General features: G+C 42.6%; 1 protein-coding gene across 3 annotated transcripts in view; it reads left to right on the top strand.

Moving 5' to 3' along the window:
• Window positions 1-2302: 2302 nt before the first annotated feature.
• Window positions 2303-16130, top strand: part of SLC39A8 (solute carrier family 39 member 8) — a 33978-nt gene continuing 20150 nt past the window's right edge. The window contains exons 1-2 of one of the 3 annotated variants that reach the window (XR_014711295.1): window positions 2303-2772; window positions 12002-12170. Coding sequence is in view for 2 of the 3 variants with exons in the window: in XM_084626058.1 (XP_084482184.1) it covers window positions 2527-2772; window positions 12002-12170 (415 nt within the window). In the remaining variant the exon portion in view is untranslated. Of the gene's footprint in view, window positions 2773-2837; window positions 3090-12001; window positions 12171-16130 lie in introns of those variants that run through there. The other 2 variants (XM_084626058.1, XM_084626059.1) reach the window with 2 other exon arrangements.

The raw sequence follows: 16130 nt of genomic DNA, 5'->3' as shown, positions 1-16130 counted from the left end.
CAGTACTATTGCTTTTACTTCCTCTGACTTCAGTTATGTTTAAAATGAAAGGTCGGTGTCATCCCACATAGGGCTATACACTACCTTTCACCTCAAGTAGTGAAGGAAAGAAAGTAGAAAAGGATTTGTTGGCTCACTAAAGTAAATAACAGGTATGGCTCCATAAGTTTGCATTAACACATATGAGCCTGCATTAGGCCTTGTAATCAATGACTTTCTAAAGCCAAGCCAATAGAAGTGGGAATGAGGATGATGGAAAGGTGAAGGATCTTTTCACACTTTATAGAAGTTCCCTCCAGTGGTTTTAATATAGACCTAGTACCCCAAACCTTAGACTGCTGTTCTCCTAAAGGAGACTTTGAGATCCCTTCTGTTTTTGATCTCCTCTCACGCTTGTGGAGAAAACACATTGTCTTATGAAGCAGAAACAGAGCGAACCCTTCTTGCATAGATTTAAAGTCAACAAAACAACTTTATTATAAAAGGTCATTTCTGTACTGAAGGGTGAAGACAGACCATGACTCATAGAATGAAAACTTATCCTAGACAACCTAACAGGAATTGTGCTTCTCTATTCTCTAGGCAGAGCAGATTGTTCACTACAATAGGTGTTCTTGTTCTCTGGATGAAACAGTCTCTAGACAAAGAAATAAACAGTACACCACACACTGGAGAGTTTAATACGTGCATATTGGAAATGCTACTTGAGGATACTTGAGCTACACTGGAGACGGAGATGTAATTTCCAGCTCAGGTAGACATGCCCATGCCTGAGCAGGAACCTGCACCTCCAGCTACAGTGTAGACATACCCTTAAATTGAGCAGGTGGTGAAATAGGATTGGTTGCATCTAGTAAGGATGGTGGCCGTTTCCTACTGTTTCCAAACTGAAGCAAACTCAGGCAGGATGGCTTCCATGTCCCTAAAGTCTTGCATGTGACCAAGAGGCTGCCTCCAGCAAAGGTGGCGACATTTTCCATTGTTCCCTTTGATTGAAGACTGCTACCTTTTCACTAAAGTCTCTCAACCTTCAAATCTGCCACAGGTGACAAAAGCATTACAACCACAGCAAGATTAGCAGATATTCAATGTTGACATGCACTAGTTAAGTGCATGGTGTGTTAATTATGAGCTATGGAAGTAGGGGGGTCACAATTCAGGCTTTGTGTTACACTCGGAGGGAGATTAATATTTGTATGGAGTGTATTTTCTTGCATGCCAGAGGCAGAGAACATGTTGAGTTGTTATTGTTAGTGGAAAAGAATTATAGGGGCATTAGAATACAGTTAAGAGGTGTCCCGTAACTTGCCATTTCCTTGAGAGCATCTCACACTTACCCTACCTTAATTCCTTTTAAAACTATTTTTAATAGCTGTGGCCCCCATATTCAACATGTGTCAATATCCATTGTGACAGGGTCAGGCCAGATGGCTACAAGAGAGTGATCCTATTGGGATCCATACTGCTAAAGGATCCCCGCCCAGCCTAAGAGGAGGAATCCACAGGACCTGGAAGCAAATGAGTACAGGGGACAACGAATGAAATAACAGGGACAGGAGTGCAGTCAAAGGGTCAAACGAAGGGAACCAGACGGGGACACCGAGCAGAAAACCCCGGACAGCGCCCACCGCTGCTCGAAGGTGTCAAGGGAGCCAGTGGACAGCGCCCAGAGGAATTCTGCCGGGATACCTGAGCAGACAGCCACAGGATGCTAGGTAGTCTGTGGGGCGGCTATGGAAAGAACAGGAGTTATTCTCTAACCCAGCTCACGTAGGCGGCTCTCTGGCTGGGGGAAACAAGAGGCCAAAGCTGTTGGGCTGCACCACGGGTCTTTCACCCCTGAGCCAGTGCCAGGGCCAGAGGAGGAACCCGTGCGGGGCGGTGGAATTGCAGCACGTGCCCCTCCTGGAGCCTTTATCTGGGCAGAGGCAGGGCTGTAAAGGAGGCAGAGAGAGCCGGTGAGGGCGGTGTGGGAGGCGGGATGAGTGACTGGGGGGAGGGGGGGCACACAGTGTGTGTGACAGAGGGAATGCAAGGCGGAGGGGAGTGGTGGTGGGGGGCTGTGCGTGGGGAGCGAGTTTTTGAAGGCGGCTAAAAATATTCCTCCTCAGAGCGCTTTGGGGGGAAGCGGCTTCCAGGACGCCGCGCGCTCCTGCGGGGTTTGCAGCGGCGCCTCGCCGGGGTCTGGCTCCTTTGGGCGAGAGACCCAGTCCGGGGGTGGGGGTGGGGGTGGGTGCCCGCTGGGGCAGTGGCCGGGGGTGGGGAGGGGGTGGGGAGGGGATGCTCCGCGCAGGCTGCCCCGGGCTGCGCGCTCGCTACGCGCTGCCTCATCTCCCCGTCTCTCGTGCTCTCTTGTCAGGCGCGCTGAGGAGCTGCGGGGCTGCAGCATCTCGTCTTCCACCCCGCGGCCGCAGCCGGCCCCTGCCCGCCTCCCGCCGGGGGCCGAGTCGCGGCGGAGGGGGCCGCCGCGAGGGTGTCGGCGAGCAGCTCTCCGCGCTCGCAGCCGGAGCGCCAGGCGGGGCCGAGATGCCCCGGGGGGCGGTGGCGGCCCTGGCGCTGGCCGCTGCCGCGGCCTTCAGCCCGCTGGCCGCCGCTGCGCGGGCCCCGCAGCAGGGCGGCCCCGTGGGGGGCTTCGTGGAGGACGTGCTGAGCCTGTTCGGGGAGAACCGCAGCCTCTCGGCCGCCCAGCTCAGCCACCTGCTGCAGACGCTGGGAGCCGCGGGGGAGCCGGGGGCAGCGCCGCCGGGACAGCACCACCTGCACCATAACGAGGTACTGCGCGCCCGCGGGACGTCTCCGCCTTGGCCACCCCCGGCACAGCCGGGCGGGAGCAAGCCCTGCCGCTGCCGCTGGCAGCTGCCGCTGGCACCCGCCGCTGATTTCCCACCCATTTTATTTTCTGTGCGGGGACACACAGGCAGGTACACAACCTCAAACAGGCAGGTGGAAATAAAATAAACCACCAGCCAAATCTGGGTTCTGTCACCAGCATAACGATGCAGTTCTTCTGGTTAGGGGAATTCAAGGCAAGAAAGTTTTAACCGTGCGTGGCAGATGGTACAGATGTCTAGCTAAGTGCTGAAAGACAGGTGAGTAAGATACAGATATAAATACAGAGAAAGGTCGAAATACTGATGTAAGTGTCTAGATGGATTGCTTTGTGATCAACTAATAGACAAGTATCCACAATGTGTACATGTTACATATCACGTGCATAAGATGCCATCCAAAAGGGTCCATTTAATTTGGAAAATATTTTATTTTTCTTTTTAATTTTTGTAGTAAGTTAATAAAAACAGACCCTTAAAATCAACCGGTATAGCTACATCTTGCAAACTAATTGCCACAAGGTCTTTCATAGTAGGTGACATTAAGTTTTATTTGTCTGAAGCCCATTGCAGCTGTATTTTCCCAGGCACTGTCTGGTTATATCCTCTGCCTGGGTGTGGGGGGTAGACAGTGCAACAGACCTTGGGTCTATTTGACATTTACTTTGTGCAGTGTACTTACAAAAAGTATTCATACGGTGGAACCAGATTAAAGTGAAACTGTTTATAGTGAAGGACTGAAACCTTGACTATTATCACTGAATTTCTGTACGTAAGTTGTGATATTCTGTATGTAGGATCAAATCCTGAGGTTTCTTACTCAGTCCTGAAGCAGGAAAGTTTCCTGGTAATAGCAGCGGTGCAACAGACAAGTCAATGGGTATTTTTAGGGTCAAATCCTACCAAGCTGAGTAAGCAGAACCTCAGGATTTGGCCTACAGTGAAGTTGTCATGTGAAAAAAAAATTACTTGATTTTAAAAGATCCACTGTGTAGAGATCCTTTTTCAGAATTCTTCATATCTTTTCTTATTACAGGGTGGAACTTAACTGTTTGTTTACATCGAATAATAAATCTGTTAATATTCTGGCTTGATGCCATAGGGATATATGTGGTGATCTGTGAAAATAACTTTTTTTTTTCCCCTCTAGGTCCAGCTATACACAACTCAGATCTTTTCCTCCTTAGACTCAGTATTGCCTTTAAAGTCACCTTAGTTTCAATTTTCTATAAACTTTCACGGTTAATATCTCAGAATAGTATGTTTAATTGAGGTGGTGAAGGGGTATCTCGGGGTTCTTGACAGTCCTCTTGTTATAAAACTGCCACCAAGTTGAAGGTTGGGTTAGAATAACTTTACTGTCTCTGGAGTATAACCCCTCTCTGGATACAGTTGAGCCATCCCTGCCAGGGATGACTTATAAATAAACTTCCGAAGATCAGATCTTTTGCTTATTGTATGTACTTGACTGCGTTAAGTGTGTGTGTATAAAAATTTAAAAAGCCCCAGGTATATACTTCCTATATCTCCTCATAAAGGCTGCAGTTTATAAAGGGTACAGTTCTGCCATCCTTGCTCATGTTGAGTAGATGCTCACTCTGCAATTAGCCTAATTGAAATCAAGGTAGTACTCATCTTAAGAGGGATAGAATTGGGCCCAAGGTCTTCACTTCTCCCAACCTATTTAAAATGTCTCAAGTTGAACACTGTACCAGTATGCTCGGTATATTTTTAAAGGAAGAAAATGTAAATGTTTCCTGTTAAGTGCACTAAATATAAGTATGCAGTTTTGGTTATGGTTGTGAAAATATTTTTCTTTAAAAAAGAAAAAAGAAGGCCTGGATTCCCCAGTCCTCCAGCCTTTCCCTCTGCAGTCACATGGTACTGCGTACTGGGGAAAAATTTTGTGTTGTCCCTTTTTAAAATATACAAGTGCAGGAGTCTATCATAACTCACGTGAAGCCTAGCTGGAAAGACTTGTGTTGCTTCTACATTCTGTTTGGTGAAAGTCCATTTTAGTAAGAGGAAGCCATGTTGCATAAGTTGGGTTCTGTATTTGATTCAGATGAGAAAATTCTGGACCTACTTCAGAGTGTATTTTTTTGTCTGAGCAGTTACCAGTATCTGTTCTTTGTATAATGGTTCTTCCAATCCAATAGACCTCTCCCCCCCACCCCGAGTATATGTGCATTCAGTTGTCTCACACCAGTCTACAGAAGCCTGTTGTCAAGTGTCATCGCACATATATACAGCTCAGATATTTGTCCAAAGTGTGCTGATTGCATGTGTGACTGAAGAACCACTGGATGGCAACTGGCAGAGTATGTTAAGTATCCTCACACCTTCTTGTCAACTGTCTAAATGGACCATTTTGATTATCACTACAAAACTTTTTTTTCCCCCTCTCCTGCTGATAATAGCTCATCTTTATTAATTAGCCTCTCACAGTTTGTATGGCAACTTCCACCTTCTCTGTATGTATATATATATCTTCTTACTATATGTTCCATTCTATGCATCCGATGAAGTGGGCTGTAGCCCACGAAAGCTTATGCTCTAATAAATTTGTTAGTCTCTAAGGTGCCACAAGTACTCCTGTTCTTTTCTGAATGTAACCTTGGCTGTATTTGTTCTGAGTCCCCTACATTCTGTCTTCAATCTCCCCAGCCCCCACAGACGGATTCCTGTTTTTCAGGCTCATCCATTTTAATTACCAGCCCTTCTTTATCTAAATCACCCTGCCTCTGTTTATAAACAAAATATTGACTCCCTGTCCTAGGGGCATAAGCTGGGAGCAGTGCCTCTCCTCTGAAGAACTCACATTCCACACTCAGGCTATGCTGCAGTTAAGAGCTTCATCTGGGGCTAGGATGTGTGCCGCGAGCAAACTTCTAGTATGAAACTCAGGGGGCAGGGGGAGAAGCCCCCCAACCCCCAAAGTGGTGCCCCTGGGGATGTTCAGTTATTAGGGCTTGGCTACACTTACATTTTATAGCGCTCTAACTTGCTGGCTCAGGGGTGTGAAAAAATCACCCCCATGAGCGCAGCAAGTCAGATCGCTTTAAAGTGCTAGTGTAAACAGGCTCCCAGCACTGGGAGCTGTGCTCCCAGCACTCGGAGCTAATCCCCTCGTGGAGGTGGAGTACCAGGAGCGCTGGGAGAGCTCTCTCCCAGCGCTCGCATGCGATCCCACTCACACTTCAAAGCGCTGGTGCGGGAGTGCTCCCGCGACAGCGCTTTGCAGTTTCCAGTGTAGCCATGCCCTTAGTCTTCAGAGCTAACAGCCTATGGAAGTGAATGGGGGCAGCTCTCTCTAGAGCTCTTGTTTCAGCCTGTCTGACAGCAGATTCAGAAAGCCAACACTACATTAGGTTCACATATGAAATGTTCTCTTTGCAATCAAAAAGGCTAGAAGCTTAGGCCATTTCCCCCTCAAAGGTGTCTCTTTGTGTTCGCAGAAAAACAGACACATTGCAGATCCAGGATTAGGTACAACAGGAACATATTTATTCAAGTTTAATACACAGGTGTAGGCTTCCTGCTTACAGTACTTTATAGCGGCCCAGAAGTAACTGCTTTAATTTCAAAGAGGGTATGTGGGAAAGTCACGGAACGGTCATCCTCTAAGAGAGACATATGCCCTAAAGAATACACACATAGAGACTTTAAAATTCACTTCAATGGAAAATTATTAACCTGCTCTCATTAATGTTGAACTGAGTTGAAAAGAAACATTTTTGATTTGGTTCAACAAACCTCAACAAAAAACTTTGCTTCAGGAATGTCATTATGTTTCAACATTTTAAAAAGTTGATTTGGAACTTTTGTCTTGTGAAAAATGTCAATATACTGACTTTTTAATCCCTGTTTGGAATGGAAACAAAATTTCAAAATATCAGAATTTCCTGAAGAATGAAAATTTTGATTGTTAGCTCAGCTGTAACTTTCATTTCAGTCCTTGCTCTTGGCTGCTCAGTTTGAAAGAACTTGATTTTCAGAGGTGCTGGGTGTGCACATCAGCTACATTAGTTGGAGTTGTGGGTGCTCAGTACCTCTGAAAATTAGGCCAAAGGATTTTCAGTACTCGGCAACTAAGACACCCATAATCAGTAGACACTTTAAAAAAAGTTGGCCTTAATTTTTAAACACAAGAAATGGTAAATTACGCAGAAGCCTCTGGGGCTGCCAGAGGAGTGCTGGAATAGTATTCCACCCCATTCTGACGCACTTTGAGATTTTATAAAATCATATGGCAGGCTACTCAGAATAGTGTGTAGCATGGCTTGGTTATCATGTACCACTCTGGGACAAATCCTGTCATTGCTAGCATAGGTTCAGCAATAGTATAGACAGATAGCAGAGAGGTAGCCATGTTAGTCTGTATCCACAAAAACAATGAGGAGTCCAGTTACACCTTAACAGATTTATTTGGGCATAAGCTTTTTGGGGTAAAAATCCCCACTTCTTCAGATGCATGGAGTGAAAATTACAGGTACAGGCATAAATATACTGGCACATGAAGAGAAGGGAGTTACCTTACAAGTGGAGAACCAGTGTTGACAAGGCTAATTCAATCAGAGGTCAGACAGCCCCCCATCCTGAAGCAAATACTCACCAGCAACTACACACCACACCACAGAAACACTAACTCAGGAACCAATCCCTGTAACAAACCTCGTAGCCTACTCTGTCCCCATATCTGTTCTAGCGACACCATCAGAGGACCCAAACCATCAGGGCCTCGTTCACCTGCACATCTACTAATGTGATATATACCATCATGTGCCAGCAATGCCCATCTGCCATGTACATTGGCCAAACTGGACAGTCTCTACGTAAAAGAATAAATGGACACAAATCAGACATCAGGAATGGTAACATACAAAAGCCAACAGAACACTTCAGTCTCCCTGGACACTCAATAACAGCTTTAAAAGTAGCCATTCTTCAACAAAAAAAATTCAAAAGCAGACTTCAAAGAGAAACTGCAGAGCTACAGTTCATTTGCAAACTTAACACCATCAATTTGGGATTGATCAGGGACTGGGAGTTTCTGGCTCACTACAAAAGCAATTTTCCTTCTCTTGGTATTGACACCTCATCATCAATTATTGAGAGTGGACTACATCCACCCTGACTGAATTGGCCTTGTCAGCACTGGCCCTCCACTTGTAAGGTAACTCCCTTCTCTTCATGTGCCAGTATATTTATGCCTGTATCTGTAACTTTCATTCCATGCATCTGAAGAAGTGGGGATTTTTACCCACAAAAGCTTATGCCCAAATAAATCTGTTAGTATAGACAGAGTCCTCAGTAACATGCTTCTAATCGGGTACAGGCTTTTTCAGAAAGTCCAGTTCAATAGATATGGAAATATTGCCTCTTGTCTAAATCTCTTAAATGCAGACATACAAAAAGTGATGTCCAAAGAATATATAACTGAAGCATAATGAAAAGCTATATATTACTGATAAGTACATTTGTAGTGTAGTTTAGAATTCAGGTATGAAACATATATAAGGTCTAGCTTAATCTTAAAAAGAAACCTTCACATAATTATTTGAACCCAAATATGAAGAAAAGAAAAGTTTTGATTAGTAGGTGTAAATGTTTGTTGACAGATACCTCCACCCCGACTTACAATTTCTTTAAATGGTATTCTTTTGATCCCATCTTCAAGACTTGGGCGTTACATTGTCGTTATTTTCAATAGTGGAGAGAGATCTTCAGTCCACTGATAAGGCTACAACATCTTTTTAATGACTTATGGAATGTCACTAGGGCTAAGACATTTGCTCAGCAAGAAGGATTTGGAATCCTTGATAAATTCTTTCATGTTTTCAAAATTATTGCATTTTATTTATGATGTTCCTGCTTGAATTATTTCTAATTACAATAGAACCTCAGAGTTACAAACACCTCAGGAATGGAGGTTGTTTGTAATTCTGAAATGTTTGTAACTCTGAACAAAATGTTATGGTTGTTCTTTCAAAAGTTTACAAGTGAACACTGACTTATGCAGAAGAAAAATGCTTTATTTTTTTAAGAGTTTACATTTAACGCAGTACAGTATTTGCTTTTTTTTCCGTTTTGTCTCTGCTGCTGCCTGATTGTGTACTTCTGGTTCCAAATGAGGTGTGTGGTCGACTGGTCAGTTCGTAACTCTGATGTTCATAATTCTGAGGTTCTACTGTAATAAATAATACTACTATTTTGCACTTATATGGCATTATTTCATTCTGTAGTTGTTGTGGTTTGAGCAGAGAATTAAACAAAATTATCTGACAGGAGTAGGGGAATGGTCCTTAATTTATATTTCCTAAAATGCCCCTAAGCTCCCAACACTGACATTCTAGGTTGACTATTATGCAGTGTCTTGTATAGAAAGAACACTTGACTTCACCTGTTGTCTCAGGACTCGTCGTTGGTATGTGAAAACTTTTTGTTTCATCTGTATACTCAAGTGAAGAACTCCTTCAGGTATTGGTCATGATAGAAAAATGTGTGAATAAAAAGAAATTATAAATTATTTGTGTACTGTCAAACAATTCATTACACATCTGTGCAACTTAAATCAAGATTTCTGTCTATTAGCTGTACATTGAAAAGAATTCCTGGCTTGACATACTAAAGTAAAATATATGCTTACTAGCACAGGAGCTACTGGCTTGTCCTAAGCTAAGAGGCTAAAGAGGTACTTGTCCTAATGGAATTTTTTTTTTAAAGTAAATGTATTCTGATTTGTTCTGTAACAGTCAATGATATGAAATGGATAAAAACCATTGGATACAACATACTGTAGGACCACTTAGGACAGTCTAATTCAAGTTTATTGAGACCAATAAACTGTTCAGGAAGGACAGGCAGGGCAGAAAAGGTGGGGGAGTTGCATTGTATGTAAGGGAGCAGTATGACTGCTCAGAGCTCAAGTATGAAACTGCAGAAAAACCTGAGAGTCTCTGGATTAAGTTTAGAAGTGTGAGCAACAAGGGTGACGTCGTGGTGCGAGTCTGCTATAGACCACCAGACCAGGAGGTTGAGGTGGACGAGGCTTTCTTCCGGCAACTCACGGAAGTTACTAGATCGCAGGCCCTGGTTCTCATGGGAGACTTCAATCACCCTGATATCTGCTGGGAGAGCAATACAGCGGTGCACAGACAATCCAGAAAGTTTTTGGAAAGTGTAGGGGACAATTTCCTGGTGCAAGTGCTGGAGGAACCAACTAGGGGCAGAGCTCTTCTTGACCTGCTGCTCACAAACCAGGAAGAATTAGTAGGGGAAGCAAAAGTGGATGGGAACCTGGGAGGCAGTGACCATGAGATGGTCGAGTTCAGGATCCTGACACAGGGAAGAAAGGAGAGCGGCAGAATACGGACCCTGGACTTCAGAAAAGCAGACTTTGACTCCCTCAGGGAACTGATGGGCAGAATTCCCTGGGAGAATAACATGAGGGGGAAAGGAGTCCAGGAGAGCTGGCTGTATTTTAAAGAATCCTTATTGAGGTTACAGGGACAAACCATCCCGATGTGTAGAAAGAATAGTAAATATGGCAGGCGACCAGCTTGGCTTCACAGTGAAATCCTTGCAAAGCTTAAACACAAAAAAGAAGCTTACAAGAAGTGGAAGATTGGACAAATGACCAGGGAAGAGGATAAAAATATTGCTCGGGCATGCAGGAGTGAAATGAGGAAGGCCAAATCACACCTGTAGTTGCAGCTAGCCAGAGATGTCAAGAGTAACAAGAAGGGTTTCTTCAGGTATGTTAGCAACAAGAAGAAAGTCAAGGGAAGTGTGGGCCCCTTACTGAATGAGGGAGGCAACCTAGTGACAGAGGATGTGGAAAAAGCTAATGTACTCAATGCTTTTTTTGCCTCTGTCTTCACGAACAAGGTCAGCTCCCAGACTACTGCACTGGGCAGCACAGCATGGGGAAGAGGTGACCAGCCCTGTGTGAAGAAAGAAGTGGTTCGGGACTATTTAGAAAAGCTGGACGAGCACAAGTCCATGGGGCCGGATGCGCTGCATCCGAGAGTGCTAAAGGAGTTGGCGGATGTGATCGCAGAGCCATTGGCCATTATCTCTGAAAACTCATGGCGATTGGGGGAAGTCCTGGACGACTGGAAAAAGGCTAATGTAGTGCCCATCTTTAAAAAAGGGAAGAAGGAGGATCCTAGGAACTACAGGCCAGTCAGCCTCACCTCAGTCCCTGGAAAAATCATGGAGCAGGTCCTCAAGGCAATCAATTCTGAAGCACTTAGAGCAGAGGAAAGTGATCAGGAATAGTCAGCATGGATTCACCAAGGGCAAGTCATGCCTGACTAATCTAATTGCCTTCTACGATGAGATAACTGGCTCTGTGGATGAGGGGATAGCAGTGGACGTGTTATTCCTTGACTTTAGCAAAGCTTTTGACATGGTCTCCCACAGTATTCTTGCCAGCAAGTTAAAGAAGTATGGGCTGGATGAATGGACTATAAGTTGGATAGAAAGTTGGCTAGATTGTCAGGCTCAGTGTTACCTAGGGAGGTGGTGGAATCTCCTTCCTTAGAAGTTTTTAAGGTCCGGCTTGACAAAGCGCTGGCCGGGATGATTTAGTTGGGGACTGGTCCTGCTTTGAGCAGGGGGTTGGACTAGATGACCTCCTGAGGTCCCTTCCAACCCTGATAGTCTATGATTCAATAAAACAGCATGTGGTTGAAATATTTATTTACGTAACAGTTGCTGCAGTAACTATCATTTGTTGATATTTTGTCATTGAGATTTTAATGGTATCCTAAATATTTTTAGATTTAATTATTTAGTTGTTAGACTAGTTTTATATACTCTGAGCCAGTGTTTTCAATGTTATTTTAAGCTATGAGCTAACTGGTCATAAATACACAGAAGTCAAGATTTTCAAAAGCACCTAAGTTAATTAGAAACAAGTTCCATTGATTTCTAATGTGAATTATGTTCCCAAATCACTTCAGTGACTTGGCCAATGAATTCTGGGAGGGATTTTCAATCATGGTGTTTTCATGCACAAATTCGGAATGTGCAAAGTATGCTACTTGGAAAATCCTGTCCTGTATTTTCACTGCATAACACTAGTGTTTTTAGTGTAGCAGTTATTTCTCTCATCTGTCACCCCTTAATTTCATGTCAGCTTAATAATCTTTATTTTTTTTTTTCAGTGCATGTCTGCTGAGGACATCTTTTCACTTCATGGATTGCCGAACAACAGCCAGATAACAAATTCCAGCTTCTCCGCAATATGTCCAGCTGTCTTACAACAGCTGATTTTTCACCCTTGTGATAATTCGTCAAAGCACAAGAACAAATCTAAACCGTCTTCTTCAGAAGGTAGATAATATCCTTTCATTCATAATGGAACAGGAGTAGGACTTGCTGAGATGAATTGTGTCCATTTGTTTCCACTTAATTTATGGATACAGTCAGAGGAAACTGCAAGAAATCCTCCCGTAGGCAGTTATGAAATAACCTGCACATAGAGGGAAGTTTCTTTCTAATAATCTCTGTTAGAGGGTGGCTTATGCACAGAAGCATAAGAGCCATTTCACTTATAATTACTCTCTGAAACAGAAGATGGCCTTGGTGATTGCAGGGAGAAATTGTACTTTACAGGGGTGAATATTAATGTGTTGCATTTTAGATGGGCAGCTACCATTAAGATTTACAGGAGTCGTAAATTTGAATTGTCATTTACAGATACCGGTCAGGGAAACAAAGTTATTCTGGGTCAGTCAGTGGGTATCCTGCCCAGGGAAATTTTCCATATCTTTCCCATTCCTGCTTTTGTTCCTTCTTCCATGCTTCCCACTGTGCCTGGAACGTCTCCTCAAACCTGTTCTTAAATCCCTCTTTTTCTGATTCTGAAATGAATAATTATAATACATTGAAATACAAGGGGGAAGGAAAATAAGTGCAAAACCAGCTGTCGTAAGGGAATCAACTGTGGCCCCTGATCCTGACATAGCAAAATCAATGTGATTTTTTCCGGAATACTTAAGGGCTTCTCTTTAAAAAGGGCTGAGCACCTGCAATTCTACATCAGTGAGCAGGAGCTCTTGGTGCTCAGTAGTTTTGAAAAGCAGGCTCTCAGTGTCTGCAGAATTGAGGCCGAGATGTGTAAATGTCTTACTGAGTAAGGGTGTGATCTTCGTGTTATCCTTATCTTTCCTCTTCCCTTCCTCCTCCTTTTGTGTCTGTTGATAACCCTCATTGTTGAATTCAGACTGTAAGGTCTTCAGGGTGAGAGCCTATTTCCTGTTTTGTGAGGCACCTAGCACACTTTTAATCTCTTAAAAATAACAAACAACAGTAATAGAGAGAGAAGCCAGCACGTTTTCACAGTAGTTTCTGTGGCAGCTCCTATGTTGCACTTCTATAGCCAATGAGGGGATTTGAAGACAGTTTGGGGGCAACATAGATGTGTGTGTGGGGGAAGAAAATTCCATCTTCTCTTAAGCAACCAATGAACTTACAACTAGTCCTAGGCATTACCATGGTGTTCGTGCAAAAGAATGTGTAGTGCTGTGCAGTAATTTGTTGTTCTTGTAGGCTTTTGTGCTGTGCTGAACGCTAATATCACTGCTAATGGTAATTTTGATGGTATTAGTAGCTATTTAATAAACAGAATTTAGAATGAGAGGGTTTTCCCAATAAAATCATCATAATTTATGAGTCCAAGGCAGAGGCAGGTATGCTGTTAACCACAGAGCTCATTGTTAGTTTCTTTCTTTGGCTCAGATTGCTTGTGAGTTGAAACAAAAAAACAAACCAACAAAGGTCAATCCTTTTAAAGTTGGGAGCCTAAATCCATATGAAAGCATCTAAATGAATTTTCTATTTTTCAGTGGTGCTGATCACCAACAATTCCCGTTACTCTTGTGACCTCTTAAAATCAGGCCACTTATTTTGGTGCTTAAGTGCAGATGTAGGCACCCAAGTTTGAAAGAGTTTACAAAGTGTCCATACTTGGCTTAGATGAGGTCCACACTGACAACTTTCAAGGAGTCCCAAGTCTGGACCTAATTTATATGAGGTAGAACTGATAGCAGCCTTAATGTAGGAAGCTGCATGTCCCAACATGCATGCTGGTCTTCTTGGATCAAGATGGAGCATTTCATGCTGAGACCAGCAGATTCTATGTGCCATGCCTCCATATTAAACCTGAGGTCAATTATGAGAGACATATAACAATGGGAGTTTTATTTGGCCCCCGGGCCACGCTTTTAGCTAATCCTGGTATATGGATCATATTACTGTTCGTTTCTACGTTTAAAAGACAGGGTAGAGGAGCCCCAACTTTTTTGTTCTTGTTCTATTTCTTATTTTGTAACTCTGTTACCATTGGGTGTAACAGCCATTACTCGTACCCAATAGAATGCTGCCCATTTTATGAGATGTTTTCATTTGAGTGGCCCTTTAAGGGAGAACCTTTCCTTTACTTGTCTTCTTAAAATCATGTGAACTAACCATATGAGTTCAATTCTGTCTTCAGACTGCTGTGGCTCGCCATCTTAAAAGCTGCTATTATTCAATGCTGTCTATTAAAACATGGTAGGAACTTCTGTGCAGAAGAACCTGCAAATTTCATGGTGGGAGAATTCAAAAAGACTTTTCCATAAGTCTTTGCTAGATTTCAGTCTCTTCTTTCTACCTTTGTGAATATATTTGATCACTTTTCTATTTTTTTTTTTATACCTATGGCTCACACTGACAGTGTTCCTTTGGGTTCTGTTGCTGACTTTCATCTTACTCTTTTCATTAATTTTTCTTACTGCATGAAATAGTGAACAATAATGCAATGGGGTTTTTTTTGTGCCCCTTTAACCCCTGCTCATCTGTCTACACCGAAAACTAATTGCTTTAGAAAGAACATTTACTTTTGCAGATCTTCACCCATTTTCAGTTTTTCATTACCTTTTGCACAAAATTCTGCATATTGGTTTTTCCTGAAATTCATCAGTTTTTTTTTTCCAGCCGTTCTTTTGTAAACCCCATATCAAGTCTGATCTGGCATTCCTCGCATACCCAAAACATCCAGTGAGCTCAGTAGTGGCTCTGAGCGTGCAAGGAACGCTGGATCAGGCCAATGATAGTGTTTATCAATAGGCCCATAACAGTATCTATTAATGTTGTTAATATATACTATTAAATATATGTAATTCTGAATTACAGGTGCTTTGTTGGGGTGCTATAACAGAAAATAAATAAAATGAACATTGACTAATGCTGCTTAGGAATTCATTAAATCCACAATCTCCATTTGCCATGACTTCTTGTCTTGTTTTGTTAATTGCATTATAACTAAGTTTAATTTTTCATATGGAAAGGATTTTAATTATTTTAACACTTATTTAAAAAGTAAACCCATTGCATCTTATAATCCTTGATTGTGAGCACTGTGAGGCTGCAACTTTCTTTGTGATATTTTTCGTACTACGATGAGCATAATGGGGCCCTGGTCAGGTCTTCAAGGTGCTACCATAATATAAATAATAATAAACACACACAAAGCTGGAGCAAAGAATAGTTCAACAAAATAATATACGTGAAATAATAACCAAATAATTTTTTCTCCTACCGTGACCAAGGGCAGAGGTAGATGTAAATATTTAGTCAAAGTTATACTAGATTTTCTATTTGTCAGAGCCTGAGGACAGGCTTTTTTCTGTACTTGGAAAATGTTGCCTCTCTTTCTGGCTGTTAGACAATGTTACTGAACTGCATTATTTAATAATAATACTTATTAATAAAAACTATATGCCATACACAGTAGGATCTCCGATATCCTGATAAGAGCCAAATAAGTATCTAGACAGAGAGTAGAGGAAGTATATTATTTTTCTGTGTGTGTTAAGTAGCCTGTACATTTAAAGTTTGACCCATAATTGACCTCCTATGCTGTTGTAACCATCTCGCTCCTTTTTTTTTTTTTGACTCTGCCAACTCATCAACAGTGTCCAGTGACAAGATAAGAGAGGCAGCCTGCCCCATGAGAACTACAGAAAATCTTCAGGGGCCTCCTACCCTACCCTGTATTGCAGGGGCCTGAAATAAAGAACATTTTAGAAGCCCAAATATTTTTTAAATTCCAAAATTCATTACAAAATCTGTAACTCAGTAATTACTAAGAATAAAAATGCTGCTTCAGAGACAGAAAATGCTAAAAGGCAGCATGTAACAGATATCTATTTTCCATGTGGGTTGCAAGCTTAATAAATAGTACTGCACATAAAGCTATTTGATAATACACTATGGGCAAAATCATGTTCTTGCCTCTTTGAGGAGTAATGT

The sequence above is a fragment of the Lepidochelys olivacea genome, assembly GCF_965140295.1.
Source record: "Lepidochelys olivacea isolate rLepOli2 genome assembly, chromosome: 4".
NCBI classification, from domain to species: domain Eukaryota; kingdom Metazoa; phylum Chordata; order Testudines; family Cheloniidae; genus Lepidochelys; species Lepidochelys olivacea.
The sequence above is the reverse complement of the archived record's forward strand: the minus strand, read 5'-3'. Positions and strand labels throughout refer to the sequence as shown.